The 24,135-nt window shown below is 46.8% G+C and overlaps 1 protein-coding gene across 1 annotated transcript in view; it reads left to right on the top strand.

Annotated features, from left to right (window-relative positions):
- jmjd1cb (jumonji domain containing 1Cb) overlaps positions 1-24,135 on the top strand; it is a 499,252-nt gene that overhangs the window by 201,018 nt on the left and 274,099 nt on the right. The window contains 1 exon segment of the mRNA XM_038773498.1: positions 8,771-8,935. Within this exon segment, the coding sequence (XP_038629426.1) occupies positions 8,771-8,935 (165 nt within the window).

Below are 24,135 nucleotides of genomic sequence, written 5' to 3'. Positions count from 1 at the left end.
GTGTCAGTCGGAGCGTTGAATCGCGCGCACCTTCTCTGCGACGGGGTGCAAACCTTCGCGGTCCACTCGATAACCCAGGTAGACTACTTCCTTCGCCTGAAAGACGCACTTTGTGCGATGTAAACGGACTCCAGCCTCCGAAAAGTGTCTAAGGACAGCCTCCAAATTTTCCAAATGTTCCTGCTCCGACGTCCCTGTGATCAAAACGTCATCTAAGTAGAGAGCAACACGCAGTAAACCTCTCAAAATGCGTTGAAAAATAGCGCAGGCAGAGGATACTCCAAAGGGCAAACGTGTATATTCATACAGGCCCGGTGTGTATTAATCGTTACATATGGCAGGGAGGCAGGGTCCAGCTCCAACTGTAGGTAGGCGTGACTCGAGAGTCCGCTCACTTGTGAACGAGAGTCCGTCTGGAAGCTTTGCGTAGAGATCCTCTATTCGAGGCATTGGGTATCGATCGAGTCGGGAAGCCGTATTCACTAAGTTTATAGTCGCCGCTCCAGTGAACTGTGGCATCTAGCTTCATTACAGGTACATTTGGTGCTGCACAGTCAGGATGGGCCTGATACCCAAACTCTCCAAACGAGTGAGCCTCCCTTCTACCTTCTCGAGCAAGGCGTAAGGCTTGCCAGAAAATAGCACGGCGTGGCTCCTGGTTCGACTTGAATATGGGCTACGGCCCCTTTTATTTTCCCCAAACTGGGCTGGAATACATCTGGGTATCGTTCTAGCATCTCAGTCAACCCTCCAGAAACTTTTGGAGGATGCGCTGCCACTGCAACAGGCTGAGCCGGTGGCCGCGCACCACGATAAGTGGGAAACGCCCCTCCTGGCGTCCATAAATAACAGGGGTCATCGTAGTTCCTGCAATGTCCAATGGTTCCCCCGTGTAGGTGGCCAACCTGGCCTGTGTGTTGGTTAATGTAAGAGTCTGTATACCCTGCTTGATGCAGTCGAATGTCCTCTGGGCGATCACGGCATGGTGTAATAGAAAACAACTTCCAACCTGTATCCAACAAAAATCCAGGGAGGTGGCTGAAGCAGTGTAGACAGCTGTTCATCCCATCCTAGTCGCCAGTTTTGTGAGGGCCACGAAGAATCCAGCACGAGTTTTCAGGATACAAAGAAATAACATTTATAATAACATGTGTATATGTGTATATATGTATATATATATATATATTATATATATATATACACAACGGCAGCAGCAACTTCCCTTACTGCTCACTCCTCTCTCTCTGCTGGTTCCAAACTGGCCAGCTCTATTTATGCAGGGAGTCTGCTAATGATCACGGAGACCGCTGCGCCAGTGTCCAACTCAAGCGTGTGACCATTGACCCGTACTGTCACTTTAATGGGTGCCACACGGGGAGCTGCCACACAATGCAGCTGCAGGCAGTCGTCCTCCGTCTCCACGTCCTCGGGAGTAGTCGCCACAGGTTCATCCAAATGAAAGGTGCGGTCCGTGGGCTGGCCTCAGTTTTGGTCGGAACGACGGCACCTCTGGCGCCCTCAGGACCGGCGTCCGCAACAGGGTCGGCGCCTACAAATCTGACACGGGCATGGCTCCTCATCCATTAGTTCTGGAGAAGGCTCCCTTCGGGGAGGAATGTCCGACGGCCACTGACATCGATCAGGATGTCACCTCGCCCAAACTACAGCAGGGGTGCAGAGGGACGCTTTCGGATGGAAGGGGTTGCGCCCCAAGGCATGCACCTCCATTCCCTGCAGCTCCTGCACTCCTCATTCTGCGCTCTCTTGGGACAATACTATTTGAATGGCCTGTTGAAAAGTCAATGTTGGCTCGGCTAACAACTTTCTCTGGGTGGCCGCATTGTTAATACCGCAAACCAAACGGTCGCGTAACATTTCTGACAAGGTCTCACCATAGTCACAGTACTCCGCAATCCTGCGTCGCTTGGATAGAAAGTCGGCAAGGGATTCCCCTGGAGTCCTCTCAGCGGTATTAAACCAGTAACGTTGGACTATCATGGATGGGGTTGGGTTAAAAAGTTGCCCCACTAAGTTCCCAAGTTCATCAAACGTTTTGGTGTCCGGCGCAGCTGGGTACGTAAGGCTCCTAATCACCCCAAACGTATGCGGGCCGCAGGCGGTGAGCAATATGACCACCTGCCGCTCGTTTTCGGTGGTGTTGTTTGCCCGGAAATAGTAACGCATCCTTTGTGCGTACTGGTTCCAGCTTTTCAGCGCAGCATCAAAAACATCCAAACGTCCATACAGAGGCATGGTGTAATAGAAAACAGCTTCCAACCTGTATCCAACAAAAATCCAGGGAGGTGTCTTAACCAGTGTAGACAGCTGTTCATCCCATCCTTGTCGCCAGTTTTGTGAGGGCCATGAAGAATCCAGCACGAGTTTTCAGGATACAAAGAAATAACATTTATTTACAATAACATATATCTACAACAGCAGCAGCAACTTCCCTTGCTGCTCACTCCTCTCTCTCTGCTGGTACCAAACTGGCCAACTCTATTTATACAGGGAGTCTGCTAATGATTTCTCCGCCCCCCCCTCATTGGGGAAGCTCATACTCCCACAGGATTAGAACATAGAACAGTACAGCACAGAACAGGCCCTTCGGCCCTCAATGTTGTGCCGAGCCATGATCACCCTACTCAAACCCATGTATCCACCCTATACCCGTAACCCAACAACCCCCCCCCCCCCCCCAACCTTACTTTTATTAGGACACTGCGGGCAATTTAGCATGGCCAGTCCACCTAACCCGCACATCTTTGGACTGTGGGAGGAAACCGGAGCACCTGGAGGAAACCCACGCACACAGGGGGAGGACGTGCAGACTCCACACAGACAGTGACCCAGCCGGGAATCGAACCTGGGACCCTGGAGCTGTGAAGCATTTATGCTAACCACCATGCTACCCTGCTGCCCATAAATTGTGGGATTGTCATTAGTCCCCAGCCAGTGGTAAGCAGGCAGGTTATAACACTTAGCTTGTGGGTGAACTCCGGGTTCCCCCTTGGGCTTTGGTCGGAGTAACCTCTGAGTCCTGTCAATCTCCAGTGGCTTAGGTAAGCTGTCACTCCCCACTAGGTTACCCAGCATTTGGGCCAAGTAGTCGGTAGGGTCCCTGCCCTCCATTTGCTCTGCAGGCCTTCTGTTCGGATGTTCTGCCACCTTGACCAGTGGCAGATGCACCGCGGCCCCCCCTCTCGCTTATACCTCCTGGCGCTAACATTCCCACTAATGTAGTGGCCCCCTCCCAGGGTCAGTCTGACCCTATCCTACAGCCATTCTGCTGGTCCCTACTACCTCCTCCTCACCCTCTCCTGTGCTCTACTGCACTTACCCCTATCACCCCTCCTCTCTATGAGCTAGTTCCCCTCATCATAGAACATAGAACAGTACAGGACAGTACAGGCCCTTTGGCCCACGATGTTGTGCTGACCATTTATCCTAATCTAAGATCAGCCGAATCTACACCCCTTCAATTTACTGCTGCCCATGTACCTGGCCATGAGTCGCTTAAATGTCCCAAATGACTCTGACTCCACCACCTCAGCAGTCCACGCACTCACCGCTCTCTGTGTAAAGAACCTACCTCTGACATCTCCCCTATACCTTCCTTCAATCACCTTAAAATGATGTCCCCCTCGTGACAGCCATTTCCACCCTGGGGAAAAGTCTAGGCTATCCACTCTATTCATCCCTCTCATCACCTTGTACACCTCTATGAAATCACCTCTCTTCTTTCTTTGCTCCAGTGAGAAAAGCCCTAGCCCCTCAACCTTTCTTCATAAGACATGCCCTCCAGTCAAGGCAGCATCCTGCTAAATTTCCTCTGCACCCTCTCCAAAGCATCCACATCCTTCCTATAATGAGGCGACCAGAATTAGACACACTATTCCAAGTGTGGTCTAACCAGGGTTTTATAAAGCTGCAGCAAAACCTCATGGCTCTTAAACTCAATCCCCCCGTTAGTGAAAGCCAACACACTGTTCGCTTTTTTAACAACCCTATCAACCTGGTTGGCAACTTTGAGGGATCTGTGTGTGTGGACCCCAAGATCCCTCACATTCTTCTTAATATCAACCTGGTTCATGCTATTCTCATGAGCAACAAAGTCCCTCTCTCTAGTTAATACTGAAGCCAAATATTCATTTAGGGCCTCCCCTATGTCCTCAGATTCTAGGCACAAGTTCCCCCCACTATCCTTGATTGGCTCTACTCTCACTCTGATCATCCTCTTATTTTTCACATAAGTGTAGAACGCCTTGGGGTTTTCCCTAATCCTTCCAGCAAGGCAATGCAGTCCGTGGAAAATTGTCCATTGATTTCCTCTGCCTTGTCTATGCTTTCCTCATCGCTGCCTCTCTTGCTGTCTGCCCAAGCCATTCTTATGGATGAACACATCTGCCTGTGAAGGGGCAGTAAAATAATGTTCCTTGCCTTGATATGTTACCCAGAGCCTGGCTGGGAATAGCATCCCAAATCTGATTTTGTTTTTATATAGGGCAATTTTTGCCTGATTAAATTCTGCCCTGCACTTTGCCAGGTCCGCTGCAATGTGTTGGTAGACTCTAATTTTATGTCCCTCCAGTTGCATGATTTTGTTTGTCTGGCCCAGCGAAAGATCCTTTCCAGGATCCTTGTGGAACTTGGCTATTACTGCTCTCGGCTGCTCCCCTGCCTCGGGCTTTGGTTGGAGTGATCACAGCCCTGTCAATCCCCTGTGGATTGGGGAAGCTGTCCCTCCCCACTAGGTTGCCCAGCATTTGGGCCATGAAGTTGGTCGAGTCCCTGCCCTCGATTCCCTCTGGCAGTCCCACTACTCGGATGTTCTACTGCCTCGACTGATTTTCTTGATCATAGAACATAGAACAGTACAGCACAGAACAGGCCCTTCGGCCCTCAATGTTGTGCCGAGCCATGATCACCCTACTCAAACCCACGTATCCACCCTATACCCGTAACCCAACAACCCCCCCTTAACCTTACTTTTATTAGGACACTACGGGCAATTTAGCATGGCCAATCCACCTAACCCGCACATCTTTGGACTGTGGGAGGAAACCGGAGCACCCGGAGGAAACCCACGCACACAGGGGGAGGACGTGCAGACTCCACACAGACAGTGACCCAGCCGGGAATCGAACCTGGGACCCTGGAGCTGTGAAGCATTTATGCTAACCACCATGCTACCCTGCTGCCCCCTACCTTTCCTTTCATAGATTATCATAGAATTTACAGTGCAGAAGGAGGCCATTCGGCCCACCGAGTCTGCACCGGCTCTTGGAAAGAGCACCGTACCAAAGGTCAACACCTCCACCCTATCCCAGTAACACTAAGGGCAATTTTGGACACGAAGGGCAATTTATCATGGCCAATCCACCTAACCTGCATACGTTTGGACTGTGGGAGGAAACCGGAGCACCCGGAGGAAACCCACGCACACACGGGGTGGATGTGCAGACTCCGCAGACAGTGACCCAAGCCGGAATCGAACCTGGGACCCTGGAGCTGTGAAGTCATTGTGCTATCCACAATGCTACCGTGCTGCCCTTAAGAACAAATTAATCTACACTCCATTATTCTACCATAATCCATGTACCTATCCAATAGCCGCTTGAAGGTCCCTAACGTTTCCGACTCAACTACTTTCACAGGCAGTGCATTCCATGCCCCCACTACTCTCTGGGTAAAGAACCTACCTCTGACATCCCCCCTATATCTTCCACCATTTACCTTAACTTTATGTCCCCTTGTAATGGTTTGTTCCACCCGGGGAAAAAGTATCTGACTGTCTCCTCTATCTATTCCCCATATCATCTTATAAACCTCTATCAAGTCGCGCCTCATCCTTCTCCGTTCTAATGAGAAAAGGCCTTGCACCCTCAACCTTTCCTCGTAAGACCTACTCTCCACTCCAGGCAACATCGTGGTAAATCTCCTTTGCACCTTTTCCAAAGCTTCCACACCCTTCCTAAAATGCTACCATGCTGCCCTCCCCTGGGTCGCCACCAACTTCTTGATTTTGGCCTCCTGGGTGACGATTTGGTTGCTCTGGTCTGTTTGTGTCTTTTCCAGCTAACCATATCATGCTCCCCTGGGCTTCCAGTCGCTTTTCAATCCCATCGCGAGCCATCCGCATGGTAGCTAGCGCCTCCACCATTTCATTGTATATATTATCGTTGAGCATGAGGGGTTGTTTTAGTCCGATTTTGTGGGCTAAATTTGGTCTCGTACCTATTTTGTTGTTTTACGGAGCAGAGCCACCTGCTATGTAACTACTCAGCACGTCCCCGTCATCGGAAGTCATAAAATGTTAATACCTCGAATATTTGAATTGCTTGCAATGTGATTTTGTGCAGAGGAAGAATCTTAAAATAAGATAACAGGTCTGTGACTACAATTAGTGAACTTGGAAATATCTAATTCACTTTTACTCAGTGTGAATGATTCAATCACTTCCATATGTCTTTACATTGCACAGCCTGTGTTTCAAAATTAATTAGTCATTATAATATTTGGCAAAAGCAATCACAATTTTCACCAAACAAGGTGAGAAAATGACATTTCATCATGCTCTGGCTTCTTTCTGAAAATTGATCTCTTTAGAACATCAGTTTTATCTATAAATGGTTTGGGAAACAATGTTGTGCATGATTTCTCAAGTACAAAGTTATTACTGAAACATTTGCAGAGAACTGAATGCTGAATACAGGGTTAAAGGCAGGATTCTTGGAAGTGTGGAGCAACAAAGGGATCTTGGGGTCCACTTACATAGATCCCTCAAAGTTGCCACCCAGGTTGATTGGGTTGTTAAGAAGGCATACGGTGGCGCAGTGGGTTAGCACTGCGGCTTCACGGCGCAGAGGTTCCAGGTTCGATCCCGGCTCTGGGTCACTGTCCGTGTGGAGTTTGCCTTTCACCCGTGTTTGTGTGGGTTTCGCCCCCACAGCCCAAAAATGTGCAAGCTAGGTGGATTGGCCACTCTAAATTGCCCCTTAATTGGAAAAATTTAATTGGGTACTCTGAATTTATTTTAAAAAAGAAGGCATGTGGTGTGTTGGTGTGGATTGAGTTTAAGAGCAACGAGGTTTTGCTGCAGCTTTAAGGGAGCCTGGGCTTTTCTCACTTGAGAAAGCAGAGAGGTGACTTGATAGAGATGTACAAGGTGATAAGAGGTATGGATAGATACCAGGTTGATAGAGTTGTTAAGAAAGCGAACAGTGTGTTGGCTTTCACTAACAGGGGGATTGAGTTTAAGAGCCATGAGGTTTTGCTGCAGCTTTATAAAACCCTGGTTAGACCACACTTGGAATAGTGTGTCTAATTCTGGTCGCCTCATTATAGGAAGGATGTGGATGCTTTGGAGAGGGTGCAGAGGAAATTTAGCAGGATGCTGCCTGGACTGGAGGGCATGTCTTATGAAGAAAGGTTGAGGGGCTAGGGCTTTTCTCACTGGAGCAAAGAAAGAAGAGAGGTGATTTCATAGAGGAGTACAAGGTGATGAGAGGGATGGATAGAGTGGATAGCCTAGACTTTTCCCCAGGGTGGAAATGGCTGTCACGAGGGGACATAATTTTAAGGTGATTGGAGGAAGGTATAGGGGAGATGTCAGAGGTAGGTTTTTTACACAGAGAGTGGTGGGTGTGTGGAATGCACTGCCAGTAGAGGTGGTGGAGTCAGAGTCATTTGGGACATTTAAGCGACTCATGGCCAGGTACATGGGCAGCAGTAAATTGAAGGGGTGTAGATTCGGCTGATCTTAGATTAGGATAAATGGTTGGCACAACATCGTGGGCTGAAGGGCTTGTACTGTGCTGTACTGTTCTATGTTCTAACTGCTTTCACACTCATCGTGCCCCCCCCCCCCCTCCCCCCGCCACAACGCCTGCCCCACCAATCCAAAAGAGAATGGAATTTTACCTCTCCCTTACAGGTTTTAGACCAGTATCTCTCTAGTGTGCAAAGCTCAGTGGGCAGACCAGACTCATGGTACCAATTGCATCTGAATTTTGCATCAAGAACTTTGTACTTGTAACTAGGCTGCAGGTATAGAGCCCTGCTCACTTAAGAGTTTATATAATCGATGGGAGAGTTAGCCATCCACTAATAATGATTAATGACTAATCTTTATTAGTGTCACAAGTTGGCTTACATTAACACTACAAAGAAGTTACTGTGAATATCCCCTGGTCGCCACACTCCAGCACCTGTTTGGGTACACAAAGGGAGAATTCAGAATGCCCAATTCGCCTAACAAGCACGTCTTTCGGGACTTGTGGAAGGAAACTGGAGAGACCGGAGGAACTCCATGCAGACACTGGGAGAACTTGCAGACTCCGCACAGACAGTGACCCAAGCCTGGGAATCTAACCCGAGACCTTGGCACGGTGAAGCAACGGTGCTAACCACTGTGCTACCTCGCTGCACTTCAGGAATGTCCAGATGGTTGGCAAATTTCATGGTCACTTTTAAAAGATAGATTCACGCTGAAATGCCGATAAAATTATTTTCAATGTAATTGGATTAGTTTATGAAGGTTTCCATATAAACCTACATTTAAAAAATGTATTCTTAATGTGGTGACAGTGTAATATGAGTTTTTACTGATCAGAGCACAAACCAGATATCTGATCTACTGCACTAAGATTTTGAAGTTTAGTTTTCTTGTTGAAAATTGAGCTTTTGAACGAGACTATCATCTACAGCAATAGTTTAGAGGAACGCAGTTGAATTTTGCAGTGCACTTACATTTTTTTTCTATTTTCCCTAGGTGTATGTGGAATTTGATGACCTAGAATGGGAAAAACGTGAGTGGGTTAAAGTTTATGAAGACTTTCAGATTTTCTTGGTGGAGCACCAGCTGGTCTGGGCTAAGAGAAAGAACCCCAGCCAGACTCAGGGATCTAAGTGTAAGCAGATTCAATGGCCTGCTTTGGTGAGTGAAATTTTTTTTAGCATTTGTCAATGTTCTATCTGCTTCATACAAAGCTTAAAAAAAATTGAAATAATTTGGCTCAGGTTGTTTTGACCTCAAAATCTTTAACTGTATTGATCGTTATCGTTTGCCCCACATATGAATAGGCTTTAATGTCCGCATTCCAAAAGGCAGTCTTTAACATAACTTTATGTTTATCTTTTGGCTATGTTTCTTACATCTTGCTCTCTCTACTCATTATTCCAATGTGCTCTTCTAAAAGTACCCCATCCATAGCAGCAAAAAAGAAATTGCTATTTATTTTGGTTTTCAGTTACCATAGAATTCCTACAGTACAGTTCGGCCCATCAGTCTGCACCGACGCTCTGAAAAAGCACACTACCTAGGCTCAATCCTCCAGTCTACCCTGGTTTAGGGGCTGGTTTAGCTCACTTGGCTAAATCGCTGGCTTTTAAAGCAGACCAAGCAGGCCAGCAGCACGGTTCGATTCCCATACCAGGCGCCGGAATGTGGCGACTAGGGGCTTTTCACAGTAACTTCATTGAAGCCTACTTGTGACAATAAGCGATTTTCATTTTCATTTCATTTTTCATTTCTTTTTCATTTCATTGTAACCCCACCTAACCTGAACATCTTTGGACACAAAGGGTCAATTTTAGCATGGCCAATCCACTTACACTGCACATCATTGGACTGTGGGAGTAAACCAGAGCACCAGGAGGAAACTCAGCAAACAAGGGGAGAATAATAATAATATGTGCAAACTCCTAAGGCCGAAATTTAACCTGTGTCCAGGGTGCTGTGAGGCAGCAGTAACCACCGTTGCAGCCCTTAATTGCTTGACTATCCTAGACTATCCAAGAAGTGAAGTAATAGCAACTAAAAAAATACAAAATGGGCCTTCGGATATAAATCTTGGATATAAAATCTATTTGCTGATCATTGTAACATTTTCTGTATTAAAAAAAACCCCAGGCAATCTCAAATATAAACTAGATATTTGAGCACCGTATCATGGCAAAATGAACCAAACATCAAAGATCAATTGAATCATTCTCTTCCTTCACTGAACTGAAACTGTTTCAACTGATAATTTCACTCTTTCACTTGCTTTTATCTCTAGTTTCCAATAATGCAAGCCAGAAAGTATGATGTTCAGAAAAGGTTATTAATAATTTCCACATCACACAATGGTCTTTACATGTTATCTGGAAAGTGTTACTTTGAAGCTTATTTTACTGCATAACTGGCACCAGAATTATTTTGTAGGTGAAAGTAAAATTCATTGAGGGATAAATGTTGGCCAGGACACTGAGAGAACTGTTGCTACTCTGCAAATTGTGCCATGAATTATTTTATGTCTGTTTGGGAAAGAGACAGGCCCTCCATTTAATGTCTCATCTGAAAGATGACACATTCAACCGTATCTCAGTGCTGCCTAGATAATCTGGTGTAGGGTTGAACCAACACTTCCTGGCTGAGGTGAAAATACTTACACTGATGCAATGCTGACGGCTTGATCAAGGAAATGAAGAGCATTCATTACCATCTGGCTCGGGAATTGCGGGTAGAATCTGTGAACAGCTTTATAATTCTGGATACTGTTCCATGAAATAGAACTGGACAACTAGGTGCCCTATTAAGAAAGAGATTCATGATTAGATTATTATTCCTAAAAGTCTAGATATGCTGATGAAGCTTTTCATCTTAGACTCATCAGGACAGATTTGCAAGAATAGCAAATCTAAAGGGAACAATTTATACTGCATGAGAAGAGAGTGCTGATTGATTTGGCAGGTGGACTCTTGTTGAAGTCTTGCCATGGAGAAGGCGGCAGGGTACAGTTAACTGCCAAGCTTTTGTTTAAATTAAAATCAGGTATGTTGACTTTGTTTACTCAAGGTGTTATCAAAGGGAATAGGGCAGCATGGTGGCACAGTGGGTTAGCCCTGCTGCCTCACGGCAGAGTTTGCACATTCTCCCCGTGTCTGCGTGGGTTTCCGCCCCCACAATCCAAAGATGTGCAGGGTAGGTGAATTGGCCACATTAAATTGTCCCTTAATTGAAAAAATGAATTGGGTACTCTGAATTTATTAAAGAAAAATCAAAGGGAATGAACCAGGGAATGACTGTCCCCCAAACTATTATTTAGTTGATAAAGGTACAATGTGTGGACATGCACTTTCTGCAAAGGACAGGGTCCTGTGTGAATGTATGTAGCTGCTACCACACATAAGTAGGCCACACTGTGAGCTCACTGATAATCATGAATTGCTTTTCAGTGTGATTCTTAGCCCAATCAGAATTGTTTTAGCAAGTGCTCTTTAATTGTGGAATCACATCTACTGTTGGACACATAAGAATCCTCATATTGAAACCTAGTTTTCCCTGTTTAAACCTTGCTTTCTTTGTGTAATTCTTTTATTTTCTGTTCTGCTGGATTCTATAGTATCTGAGCCTTTATTTTTAATAGGAAGAAACCTCAGTATAAGGTGCTATTTTGACTGGTCCACGAACACCCCCCTAAACAATGGGTTAGGGTTAGGGTTGCCTGGTCCAGTGATGACATTTTGATGGACATGGCCGACAGCCAATTGGCTGTATTGAAATCCGGGACTTGGCAGATTCTTGATGCAAATTGTTCTGGAAGGCTCCTTGGTGTGTGATTCTGTCTGTTTGGGTTTCACTTTGATCTGAACTTGGTCGCTGAGTAGAACTCTGTTAAACGTCTCTCCCAAAAAGGGTGGATCTCTCTCTCTCTCTCTCTCTCTCTCATGACTGGAGCTCACTCCAGGTAAACCGAGCAGTTAGTGAGTATTTAAAGCCTGAAGACAGAGCTGGGAGGATCTTTCTGGATTCCTCTTCCTGTAAGGTTATTAGATCACTCTGAGGTCTCGTGAAAGCTGCTGCTCCAATACTCTGTTTAACTGAGACAAGCTGTTGGTCAGTCTGCTGAAGCTGACAACAGTTAAACAACTGAACAGACCTGAAGTGCTCAGGTCAACACAAGTTAAAGTGTTTCCCGAGAAGGGTTCCCTGAGCCTGAGAGTCTGGCCTGAAGGTTCCAGCTGGAAGATCCAGACCAGTGGTGGTTTCAACATTTTGCGTCCTGAGAAAATAGGCAACTACAAAGACTATAACCTCAGCAGCGAAGATGCTCATCCCTCATCCCCATTTAATCTCTACATTATTTTAATCTTTCCCTTCCCCACTGTGCGTCTGTCTTGTGTGTCTGTGGATAGAGAGTGGGATGGTGAAGGGGAGAGTAACTAGTTTAGCAGATGTTGTTCTATTATCACCATTACATGTTTATCTGGTCTACAGTTATTATCTGATGTTTGTAAGCCATTGAAGCAGTCAAGGTTCCAAATAGGTGGATTGGCCATGCTAAATTGCCCGTAGTGTAAGGTTAATGGGGGGATTGTTGGGTTACGGGTTACGTGGGTTAAGTAGGGTGAGCATTGCTCGGCACAACATCGAGGGCCGAAGGGCCTGTTCTGTGCTGTACTGTTCTATGTTCTATGTTCTATATCTCAAAATTGTTATACAAATTCTCAGCTCATTTACTCATGTTGGATCGCCAGACTGTCATAACAACACTATGTTTTGAGTTTTGCAAGTACAGGTTTGTTGGGTGCCACCATCCTGTTAAGAACAGCTGAAGGTATACTGTTGGATTGTACTGTTTAGTACAATCCACCAGTATCAAAATATACAGACTACCTACATGGCATGAAACGGGCACTGAAAATCATAGATCACATAACTCATTTGTCTGATAGGCAGAACATATTTTTGGATTGACGACAACATCCTGTTGTTTAAGAATATCACCTGTGTGGCTACTGCATAGTAGATCACAGCATGAAATGGCTAACTTCACCTGTTGTTCAAATCTTTGCCCTTCCAGGGTAATCTGAGAGTTGGGTCTACCTCAGATCAATAAACTTGGGTACCTGCTGCAATATTTTGGACTGGTATGGCCCAACCCATGGTCAGTGCATTTAACAGCATCAGCCCCACCCCGCGTGCTGCTCTTGAGGTTTTCTCGAGGGATACTTGTTGACTTTAGGGGGCTATATTTTAGTTTTATGGGGCTCTTGTTTCATTCTCACTGACTCCTTTATTAGGTGATGCAGTCTTGTGTAACTTTACTATCTTTGTTCTTCTTCTTGTTTATCTTTTAAGATTTCCTCCTTTAGATAAGGTTGCACATTTACCAAACACTGTTTAATATATATATAATTAAATCTTATAACTTGGAATCTATAAATAATATGTTTTTGCTCCCATACTCCATTTCCAAAATCAGAAAATTTACCGATTTGCAATTGTCGAAACCTGTCGGTGCATAAAAGAACTAGGACAGAGTCCAATCTTATTTTCACTCTGTTTTGGCATTGAAATGGAGGGAATCAATCCACAATTGTTAGACTTCATAACAACACTGAGAACGATAAACAAGACCTTGTACAATATGTATTTCTTCTAAAATGTGAGCTTTAAATTAGAGAGAAATCAAGAAAAATGAAGCAAGTTACAGTCAAGGGGTGAAACTGGTAGCATCAAAAGAAGTTCAACATACCAGAATTGCTCCCACAAACTCTCACTTTGATACGGATATTAATTTTATGCAAGAAAAAAAATAACTTCACATCCTGGAAACTGAAGTGAATGGAACAAAATAAGATAGACTTTAAGCCAAAGGGAAGATAAAGTCACTAATATTTTTTAATATATGTATATAAAACAGAGCTCCTGCAACCTAGTAAAATCAAATTCCATAGCTTTCCCATGTTGCAGAAATTTTCAGTGGGTGTCATTATTGGATCATGTCTCAAATGTAGACATGCAGCATTGTTGCAGCATTGTTTTAGATATAGTCCCCTCCAACACTTGCTTGTTCATGTTCTGCCTTAGCTTCTTTACAGTGCTCCGGCTCAGAAGAAAGTGTGCGCTGAATCCTCTGCCGGCAACAAAATTCTCCAACAGCAACCACAGCTCTCCTCACATGAGGCAAGTAAGAAAGGAGGGGATGGAATCTGGCACATAGTATTCAACCAGTTACTGCCGTTCTTCCAGCAGACTCCAATACAGCCAATCTAGCATATAGACTGTTCCGATTGATAGCATATTTGACCAATGGCTGCTGTTTTTCTAGTCTCCAAAACCGCCTTTCTCACCAATGTTTGTGACTTTTCTCCTACCAGCTCCACCACTCCCCGTTTCTCTAACTGCAGCTTCTTTCACATCCCACCCTCCTTTCATGCCATCATTGACACCTATGCCCGTAGCTGTCCAGGCCCCATATCTCTGCCTAATCTCTTTAACCTCTCTTCCTCCATCCCTTCTGTTTAAAGCCCTTCTTACAACATTCACCTCTTTGATCAAGGTTTCCGAAATGGCTCTTAGTAGCTCCTTTTGTTTGTCATGAATTTCTATTTGATTCTGACTTTGATGCTTCGGATGCTTTTCTGATCTTAAGGAACTACATAAATGTTGTACATCATACCTATGTTCACAAGACTAAACCTGTTTGTTGTTGCATCTGCCCTTGGCAGTTTTGAGGATAGTGAGGGGTCTGATAGGAAGGGGTCTGATAGGATTGAGGGCAAAGTGTTGTAAAGATTCAGTTTACTTTCATGAAGTTTCAGAAAGGATAACTTGAGTGAGTGAATATAATTTAAATAAAATCTGACAAGATATTAATAGTCCTCCGCTCTTCAGATAAGAAATCTCACATAGGGTTGTGTTTTTTAAAATAAATTTAGAGTACCCAATTAATTTTTTCCAATTAAGGGTTAATTTAGCGTGGCCAATCTACCTAGCCTGCACATCTTTAGGTTGTGGGGCCGAAACCCACGCCGACACGGGGAGAATGTGCAAACTCCACACGGACAGTGACCCAGGGCCGGGATTCGAACCTGGGACCTGGGCGCCGTGAGGCAGCAGGGCTAACCCACTGCACCACTGTGCTGCCCCCACATAGGGTTGTGTTAAAGGATCATTGTCATCAGAGTGAAGTATGTTCTGGGCGGCACGGTAGCACAGTGGTTAGCACTGTTGCTTCACAATGCCAGGGACCCGGGTTCAATTCCCGGCTTGGGTCACTGTCTGTGTGGAGTCTGCATGTTCTCCCCGTGTCTGCGTGGTATGCTCTGATTTCTTCCCACAAGTCCCAACAACTGTGCTTGTTCGGTGAATTGGACATTCCGAGTTCTCCCTCAGTGTACTCGAACAGGTGCCGGACTGTGGCGACGAGGGGTTTTTCACAGTAACTTCATTGCAGTTGAGCCTACTTGTGACACTAATAAAGATTATTATTACTTATTTTTGTACTGCTAAGGGCAAAATGAAAGTTCTTTAATAGAATTAAACCTGACGTATTGACATTCTGATGTCAATTTTAACTTTCTGCGAACGTGATTCATAATGTGTAACCTAAATTGCACAGTCGGAGATTCTTGATCTGAAAGTTGTGAGTACACAAAAGGACACCTGTCAAATATGTTGATTTTCGAACAAAGGTTTCTGTTTATCTTTGGGCAGTGTTATGCGACCAGTTATTGTGTGTATCAGGTCATGTTTTGGTGTGGACTTCTCAGAAGAGTAGTCCTTGATTTGAAATGCAAGAGAAATATCTGTTAAATTTGTGAAATTATAACATCATTTGTTTATGTAATTCTTTGCATTCCCTTATGAATGTTGACTTCTGGTGTGGATGTTGCAAGTCCTCTCTCCTGCTATTCTTACTTCATTAAGAAACCTCCAAAATAAAGGCTGCGATATAATGGAAATGTTTCAAAGTGTGGTAGCGAGTGGGAACTGCCGCAAGCTTCCTGACGCACAGCCCGGCGAGACCGTCACCGGTATCAAACGTTAATTGGACCACTTAATGAGGCACATTGGGTTCACGCCGCAAATGATGTTCGCGTCAGCTGGTTTGCCGGAACCGCGCCTGCAAGCTCCCTGCTAACAAGGGGATGCAGGGTCAGCACGGTGGCACAGTGGTTAGCACTGCTGCCTCACAGCGCCCAAATCCCAGGTTCGATCCCAGGTCTGGATCACTGTCCGTGTGGAGTTTGCACATTTTCCCCATGTTTGCGGGGGTTTCGCCCCACAACCCAAAGATGTGCAGGGTAGGTGGATTGGCCACGCTAAATTGCCCTCATTGGTAAAAATGAATTGGGTACTCTAATTTTTTTAAACCAAGGGGGAGCAACACTTAAACCATCTTGCAGAGCAAACCCCACACAACCATGCCACCGAGGAGACCAGCCTCATGATGCAGGGATGCCGACCTGGCCAGTTTGATGTATGCGGTCGTGATCAGACAGAATGCCCTGTTCCCCTGAGGGACTCGGAGCGTCAGCCATAGGGCAGCCAGACCCGCCTGGGAGGAAGTGACAGCGGCCGTCAGGTTGGGGAGTGTGACCAGTGCCGTAAGAAGATCAACCACCCCTACTGGGCCACACTGCCCCCTCCCTCCCCCTCCCGAGCATGCACCTAGCACTGACCCAGCACCATACCATACCCCAGCCCACCCATGTGCAACAGTGCCACCCATGCCCCCCACCCCCATACTCTCCATTCTTTCTCTCTGCATTAGGCTATTGCTAATTCCCAATAGGAATAGCCTTTATGGTCAGTGGTAATTATGGGTGTTTGGTAGGGCAGACCGGCAAGACCTGGGTTTGCCCCTGTAATGGGTACACACGATCCAGGGGTTTGCATGCTGGACCTGCGGGCGTGGCCCACTGCCTGGGAGCAAAGATGGCTACTCACGTCCTCTGGGCCCTGCAGCAGCAATTCCAGCTTCACATTTTAAAAAAGTTGTACTAAACGGCACCTGCGTGACCACTTGCTGGGGAGGCAGTTAGATCACTGGAAGCCATTAGATAGGGGGTTGCTCCTGTTAATTGTATGGAGATCGGCCTTACGTGGGGATTATTGATTTTTCACCACTGTGGCAAGATCCAGATTTCGCCAATGGGACCGGGCCGGTTAGATTGAAAACTGATTGCCGCCTGCCCCGGTTCTTGATTTTGGCCTCTCCCTCGATCTAACAGCCGCATTGTGCTTGAGCAAGAGCGCAACGTGGCCTAATACACAAGCAAATTGAAAAGAGCCATTGAAGTTGCATATGATTAATGGACACAAGGTATAACCTGCTCACTGATTTGTTCACAGATCACAGTAGTAGAATCTTTAATATAGGAGTCTAGACAATTGGATAAAATTAATTGCTTCAACCCTAGTCTTCAATCTATTGCCGAGTACTGACAGTTCCTTAAGTACAGTAAAATCTAAACAAAAGGACATGCCAAAAAAAAGTGCAATAACTAGAAATGTTTTGATAATCCCAGGCAACATATGTTAGATTCAAACAGCTTCTTGAAGCACAGACACTCACAAATTATAAACAAGGAAAGCCTTCAAATCACTATACCAGTTCACAGCTAAAAGCACTGGACACAGTAAGTGTGAGACAATAAAACAACAGCTTTTTAAATCTAGCATGCAATGTAGTAGAGAAACCCTATTGCATGTTTATGCAATCACAACCCAGGAATGGAGGTTTTTCTCTGCCCATATGTGTGTTCCCCATTCTACAAAAGACAGGATTTACACAGGTACTGTAGTGAAATGGGGCTTGAGTTTCCAGGGGGTACCCTGTAGATTATTTGCAGGGCAATCATAGGTTTATATTTCTCACTGCATATGTACTCCCCAGCTTTGTGACATCATCCAATCAAAGTTTTGGCGAGCTATGACAACAGTTGGGAGGTGACTGAAGAATCGGGAATGGGTTTGATGGAAGGAGGTCCTTAGCAGTTAGAATGAAGGCTCTGAAATTGAGGGGGTTTCACAACGGGTCTTAAGGAATGAAGGAAGTTGGCGGCACGGTAGCACAGTGGTTAGCACTGTCGTTGCACAGCACCAGGGTCACAGGTTCGATTCTCTCTTGGGTCATTGCGCGTTCTCCCTGTGTCTGCGTGGGTTTCCTCCAGGTGCTCTGGCTTCCTCCCACAAGTTTCGAAGACATGCTGTTAGTTGAATTGGACATTTTGTATTCCCCCTCTGTGTACCTGAACAGGTGCCGAAGTGTGGCAACTAGGGGCTTTTCACAGTAACTTAATTGCAGTGTTAATGTAAGCCTACTTGTGACAATAAAGATTTTTAAATTAAAAGGAGCAAGTGAAAATAAGGACATCAGGAATCGGGAGAGAGGGATCAAGCAGGTGGTTCAGGGAGCATTTGAGGAAAATATTTTTTACCCAGAGAGTGGAGACTCTCTGGAATGCACAGCGCAGGAGGGTGGTAGAGACAGGTTGCCTCACATCCTTTAGAGTACCTGAATGAGCACTTGGCTCATGGGCTGTGGGCCAAGTGCTGTTAAATGGGATTAGGTTGGCAGGTCAGGTGTTTTTCATGCGTTGGTGCAGACTTGATGGGCCAAAGGACCTCTTCTATGCTGTATTATTTTGTGATTCTGTGACATGCATACTCCAGAAATCTCCTCCTAAGTTTTCAAGAGTTAAATTTCAACACCTTTATTTGTTCCAAATATCTTTTTTAGAAACCAAATTTGACATCCAGAAGTTACACGTAAACAACTAACAGTGGGAGAAATTAGTTGTTTTTGACTCCAGTTCTACTTTCTAACTGGCCTAATTGCCAACCTTCAATCCCAGTGAGGCGATAAAGCATGAATAACAATTAACTCAGGCAGCACGGTGGCGCAGTGGGTAGCATTGCTGCCTAACTGCACCGAGGTCCCTGGTTCGATCCCGGCTCTGGGTCACTGCCCGTGTGAAGTTTGCACGTTCTCCCTATGTTTGCGTGGGTTTCGCTCCCACAACTCAAAGATGTGCAGGATTGGTGGATTGGCCACGTTATATTGCCCCTTAAATGGAAAAATTAATTGGGTACTCTAACTTTAAAAATTTAACTAAAACTACAGGGTGAATTGTTTCATTTTTTTTATTGGAGAAACAAAAGTAGAAAATGATGGACATGGGTAATACAAAGGGAAAATTATGAACCTGAACTATAACTACAGAACTGCTGCACAAGACAACAATACTATGTTCCTTGATACCCCAGTTTAAAAGAGAACACACCAGGACAAAGACAGATGGTGAAATATATAGGAGGTTGCCGGGGGGGGGGGGAAGAGAAAGGAGGGTGGTGGGGAGGGAGGGAGTGGGGGGGGGGGGGGGGGGGGGGAAGAGAAAGGAGGGTGGTGGGGAGGGAGGGAGTCGGGGGGTTGGTGGATGGGGGCCCAACAGGACACTGCCTGAGCTATCTATGGAGGCAGAAAAACAAAAGAGCCTTCAATTATGAATTGCCCCTTAATTGGAAAAAAAATGAATTGGGTACTCTAAATTCATCTTAAAAAAACAAATGCGATACTTGGCTTTAAAAATAGAAGCATTGAATACAAAAAACAAGGAAGCCATGTTCAAAATGTATGTGTCAACTGCCCAAGACAATTGGTCCAATTAGAAAACATGTTTTGTAAGGTTGGTTAAATATTTTTAAACTTGACTTAAATACTCTGAGAGATGGAGTATGAACTTTGAGTTTTATTTGTTTGCATGTTTCCGTGTTTGACACTTCTTTCTCAAGAGTGGATTGTTTAGTTTTCTAACTGAGAGTAAGGCAGGTTTAAATGTTACTTATGTTGAAAGTTCGGTGAAAGAGGACTCTTCCAATGGCATAGTGAGCTTATCCAATAAGTAGCTCAGCCATACTGGCCTGGATTCTCTGGTTCGCCTTCTTGATTTAATTGAGAGCTGACAGTTTGACTCTGCTGGGGAAGGGGAAAATTGCCCAGGATTTGAACATTCCCTGCTGAAAGTGTCATGTGTAGGCATTATATATATATATTTTTTTTAACTAAATTTGGGTACTCAATTATTTTTTTTTTCCAATTCAGGGCATTTAGCGTGGCCAATCCACCTAACCTGCACATCTTTGGGTTGTGAGGGTGAAACCCATGCAGGTATGGGGAGAATGTGCAAACTCCACACGGACAGTGACCCAGAGCCGGGATTCAAACCCGGGTCATCAGCGCCGCAGTCCCAGTGCTATCCACTGCGCCACATGCCGCCCTCGTGTGTAGGCATTAATGGTGAAATACAGAATTGTTCAATGTCTGTTGTCAGACCCTGGTGAGGCCAGTCGTGTACAAGATGGAAATTAGATGATGGAAAATGTTTAGATTCTGATGAGAAAGTTGCTTGAGGCCATAGGATATTATTATGCATCAGTTGAGAAGCTGACTCACCGCCACCACCTTCTTTGGAGCACTATGGGGATGGGCAATAAATGCTGGCATTGCCAGTGATGTGCACATCCATGAACAAATGAAAATATATTATTGCTGCCATTCCTCGTATTTCCACATGTATATTGATGATACTGATAGAGTTGGTGCAGGCTGTTTTCACATAGCTTAGCACCAAAGGCTGTGTCACAAAATTTCTATAAACTAAAATCAACTTCCAGAACAAAAGAATCTAGCTGGGCGCATCAGCAGACCCACAAAACAAGCCAGTGAATCAATTAACTAAATTAAGGCTTACATTTATACAGCCTTTCACAAGCTTAATATCCGAAAGCACTTCGCAACCACTTAAGTATATTTTTGAGTCTAGTCACTAGTGTAAAAAAGAAAATTGAATGAAACGCATCACCTTTGGAAACACACTTACGGTTTTTTTTCCAGAGTTGGCAATTACACAAGTATGCTGACAGGAAAGGAACTCCCAAACAAAACCAATTCATGTGTTTATACCAAGAAATGTTCTGTTGATCTCGTTCTGGCCATATGAGGAAGGATAAAAATAACTCTTATTATAGCACTCCAAATCTGATTGTAACAGTTTTTTGTGAATTTAGTGAGGAAGTGCTTTGCCAATACTGAGGAGTCCCACCATGAGTTTACTGAGTTTAAAGAAACAAGACGAGTTTGTTGACTTAAAAAATCGAGGTAACTTGCAACCACCAATCGCATGGTAGCATAGTTGTTAGCACAATTGCTTCACAGCCCCAGGGCCCCAGGTTCGATTCCCGGCTTGGTTCACTGCCTGTGAGGAGTCTGCACGTTCTCCTGTGTGTGCGTGGGTTTCTTCCGGGTGCTCCGGTTTCCTCCCACAGTCCAAAGATGTGCAGGTTAGATGGATTGGCCATGCTAAATTGCTCTTGGTGTCCAAAATTGCCCTTAGTTTTTTCACGGCTCAGGAGGACTTTGAGCATCTGTCTCCTTTTCTTCCCATTTAGATGGCATGCAGGTTGTATATTCTGTCTCGCTAGCAGTCATCCTAATAGAAGGGCGAAATTCTCTGAAAATCCCGCCCCCGCCGCGGCAGAAATTCTCCGCCACCTGGGAATTGGCGGGGGCGGGAAACACGCCCCGCCGATCGATGAGCCCCCCGCGGCGATTCTCCGGCCCGCGATGGGCCGAAGTCCCGCCGCTGAGAGGCCTCTCCCTCCGCCGTGGTTTCAACCACCTCTGGTGGCGGTGGGATTGGCGGTACGAGCGAGCCCCTGGGGGTGGGGGGGGAGGGGGATCGGACCCCGGGGGGGGGGTGCCCCCACGGTGGCCAGGCCCGCGATCGGAGCCCACCGATCGGCAGGCGGGCCAGTGGCGTGGGGGCACTCTTTTTCTTCCGCCGCCGCCACGGCCTCCACCATGGCAGAGGCGGAAGAGAATCCCCCAGCACGCATGTGCCGGTGCTGATGTCAACGGCAGCTGACGCACCGGCGCATGCGCGAACCGGCAAAGGCCTTTCGGCCAGACCTGGCGGCGGGCGTCAAAGGCCGCTGGCGCCGGTTTTGGCGCCAGTCGGCGCGGCGCCAACCACTCCGGCGCGGGCCTAGCCCCCAAAGAAGAATTCCGCACCTTTGGGGAGGCCCGACGCCAGAGTGGTTGGCGCCATTCCGCTGCGCCGGGACCTCCCGCCCAGCCGGGTAGGGGAGAATCCCGGCCAGGGTTACAGTTTATATATTTTTGAATTCTTATAAATTATTATAAAAATAACTAAAATTTGTACGTTTAAAAACAAAATCATCCATAATTAAGTTACCCACATAATATGAATAGAATTGTAGAAAATAGGAGCATGAGTAGGCCATTTGATCCTTCGAGCATGCTCTGCCATTCATTATGATCATTACCATGGCTGGTCATCCAATTCAGTAACCTGCTCCTGCTTTCCCCCCCATATGCTTTAATCCCAAGAGCGATATCAAATTCCTTCTTGAAAACATTTTCAATGAGACTTCCGGTTGTGGCTATGCGGAGCTAAGTTGCACATTCGGCAGCTCACGCTAAAATTGGACTTTCGGGCTCTTTTTAGGGCCCCCAGCGGCACTTTTACGACGATCCCCAGTGTCGGAAGGGGAAAACATCACTCCCCTGGAATTGTATGGATTGGACAAGGAGTGGAGCGGTGAAACAAGTGGAGTTGGACCAGAGACAGGTGCGAGGAAGGAAGGCTAAGATGGCGGCGGGTGGAGACCAGGCAACGTGGAAGCAGTGGTTACAGGAGCAGCAGGAGTTTCTCCAGCGCTGGTTCATGGAGCTGAAGTCAGAGCTCTTAGAACCGATGAAGGCCTCAATTGATAAGCTGCTTGAGACCCAGACGGCCCAAGGGGCGGCTATCTGGGAGGTGTGACAAAAGGTCTTGGAAAACGAGGATGATATCTTGGGCTTGGCGGTGAAGATGGAGACGCACGAGGCGCTCCATAAGAAATGGCAGGCGAAGCTCGAGGACATGGAGAACCGGTCGAGGAGAAAGAACCTGCGCATTCTGGGTCTCCCGGAGGGGCTGGAAGGTTCAGATGTGGTTGCCTATGTGGTCACCATGTTGAATACGTTGATGGGCGCCGGGTCCTTCCAGGGGCCCATCGAGTGCTGGAGATGAGGCCCAAGCCCAGTGAGCCACCGCGGGCGGTGCTGGTGCGGTTCCATCGGTTTGCGGACAGAGAATCTGTGCTAAGGTAGACCAAAAAGGAGCGGACCAGCAGGTGGGAGAATGCAGAGATCCGGATCTACCAGGACTGGAGTGCAGAGGTGGCTAAGAAGAGGACTGGGTACAACCGGGCTAAGGCGGTGCTGCACCGGAGAGGGTGAAGTTTGGCATGTTGCAGCCAGCTCGACTGTGGGTTACCTATAGAGAGCGGCATTATTACTTTGAGATGCCAGAAGAGGGTTGGACCTTTATTCAGACTGAAAAGCTGGACTCGGACTGAAGACTGTGGGCCCCGCAGTGGGGGAGGCCCAAGCTGGAGAAATTGGGACTGGGCCTGGAAGGGAAACTATGCCAGAGGGGGTGGGGTCGGACGGGTAGAAAGCGTGGGCTTTTCCCCGCGCCAAGGATGGAAAGGGGCGGGGCCGGTGCTGGAAGTGCGGGCTTTTTTTCCGTGCAAAGGATGGAAAGAGGCGGGGCCGGTACTGAAAGCACGGGCTTTCTTCCCGCCTTGAGTGGAAGCGTTTGGGGGGTGGGGGGGGGGGGGGGGGCCCGCTGATGGACAGGAGGGGGGAAGGGAGATTCCTACATTGGGGGGGTCGATGGAACGGCGGGAGTAGCCTGGGTCAGCAGGAGTCGCTGACTCACGGGAGTGCAATCGGGGGAGCATTGCAGCTAGGGGGAAACCTGGCTTTGGGGGGGGGGGGGGGGTTGGGGAGAACCGGGTTGCTGCTGGAATGACCAAGGGGGAGCTGGAGTTTGTACAGGAGGTTGGGGCGGGGGTCTGCAGCTGGTAGGAACGAGAAGTGTGGGGGCCTCTGACACGTGGTTGGCCTAGGAAGGGTTATGTTAAGTTGGCTGGGGAGGGGAGCTGGTAGCTCTCTGATCCGGCTGATAACCTGGAACGTAAGAGGCCTGAACGGGCCAGTCACGCGGGCCCGTGTGTTCGTGCACCTGAAGGGGCTAAAGGCAGATGTGGTCATGCTTCAGGAAACGCATTTACGGGTGGCAGATCAGGTAAGGCTAAGGAAGGGGTGGGTAGGACAGGTGTTGCATTCGGGGCTGGATGCAAAAAATCGGGGGGTGCCGATCTTGGTGGGGAAGCGGTTGTCGTTTGAGGCGCTAAGCATTGTTGCAGACAACAGAGGTAGGTATGTGATGGTGAGTGGTAAGCTGCAGGGGGTGCGGGTGGTCTTGGTAAATGTATATGCCCCGAATTGG

Source organism: Scyliorhinus canicula, chromosome 16, assembly GCF_902713615.1.
Source record: "Scyliorhinus canicula chromosome 16, sScyCan1.1, whole genome shotgun sequence".
Lineage (NCBI taxonomy): Eukaryota > Metazoa > Chordata > Chondrichthyes > Carcharhiniformes > Scyliorhinidae > Scyliorhinus > Scyliorhinus canicula.
The sequence above is the reverse complement of the archived record's forward strand: the minus strand, read 5'-3'. Positions and strand labels throughout refer to the sequence as shown.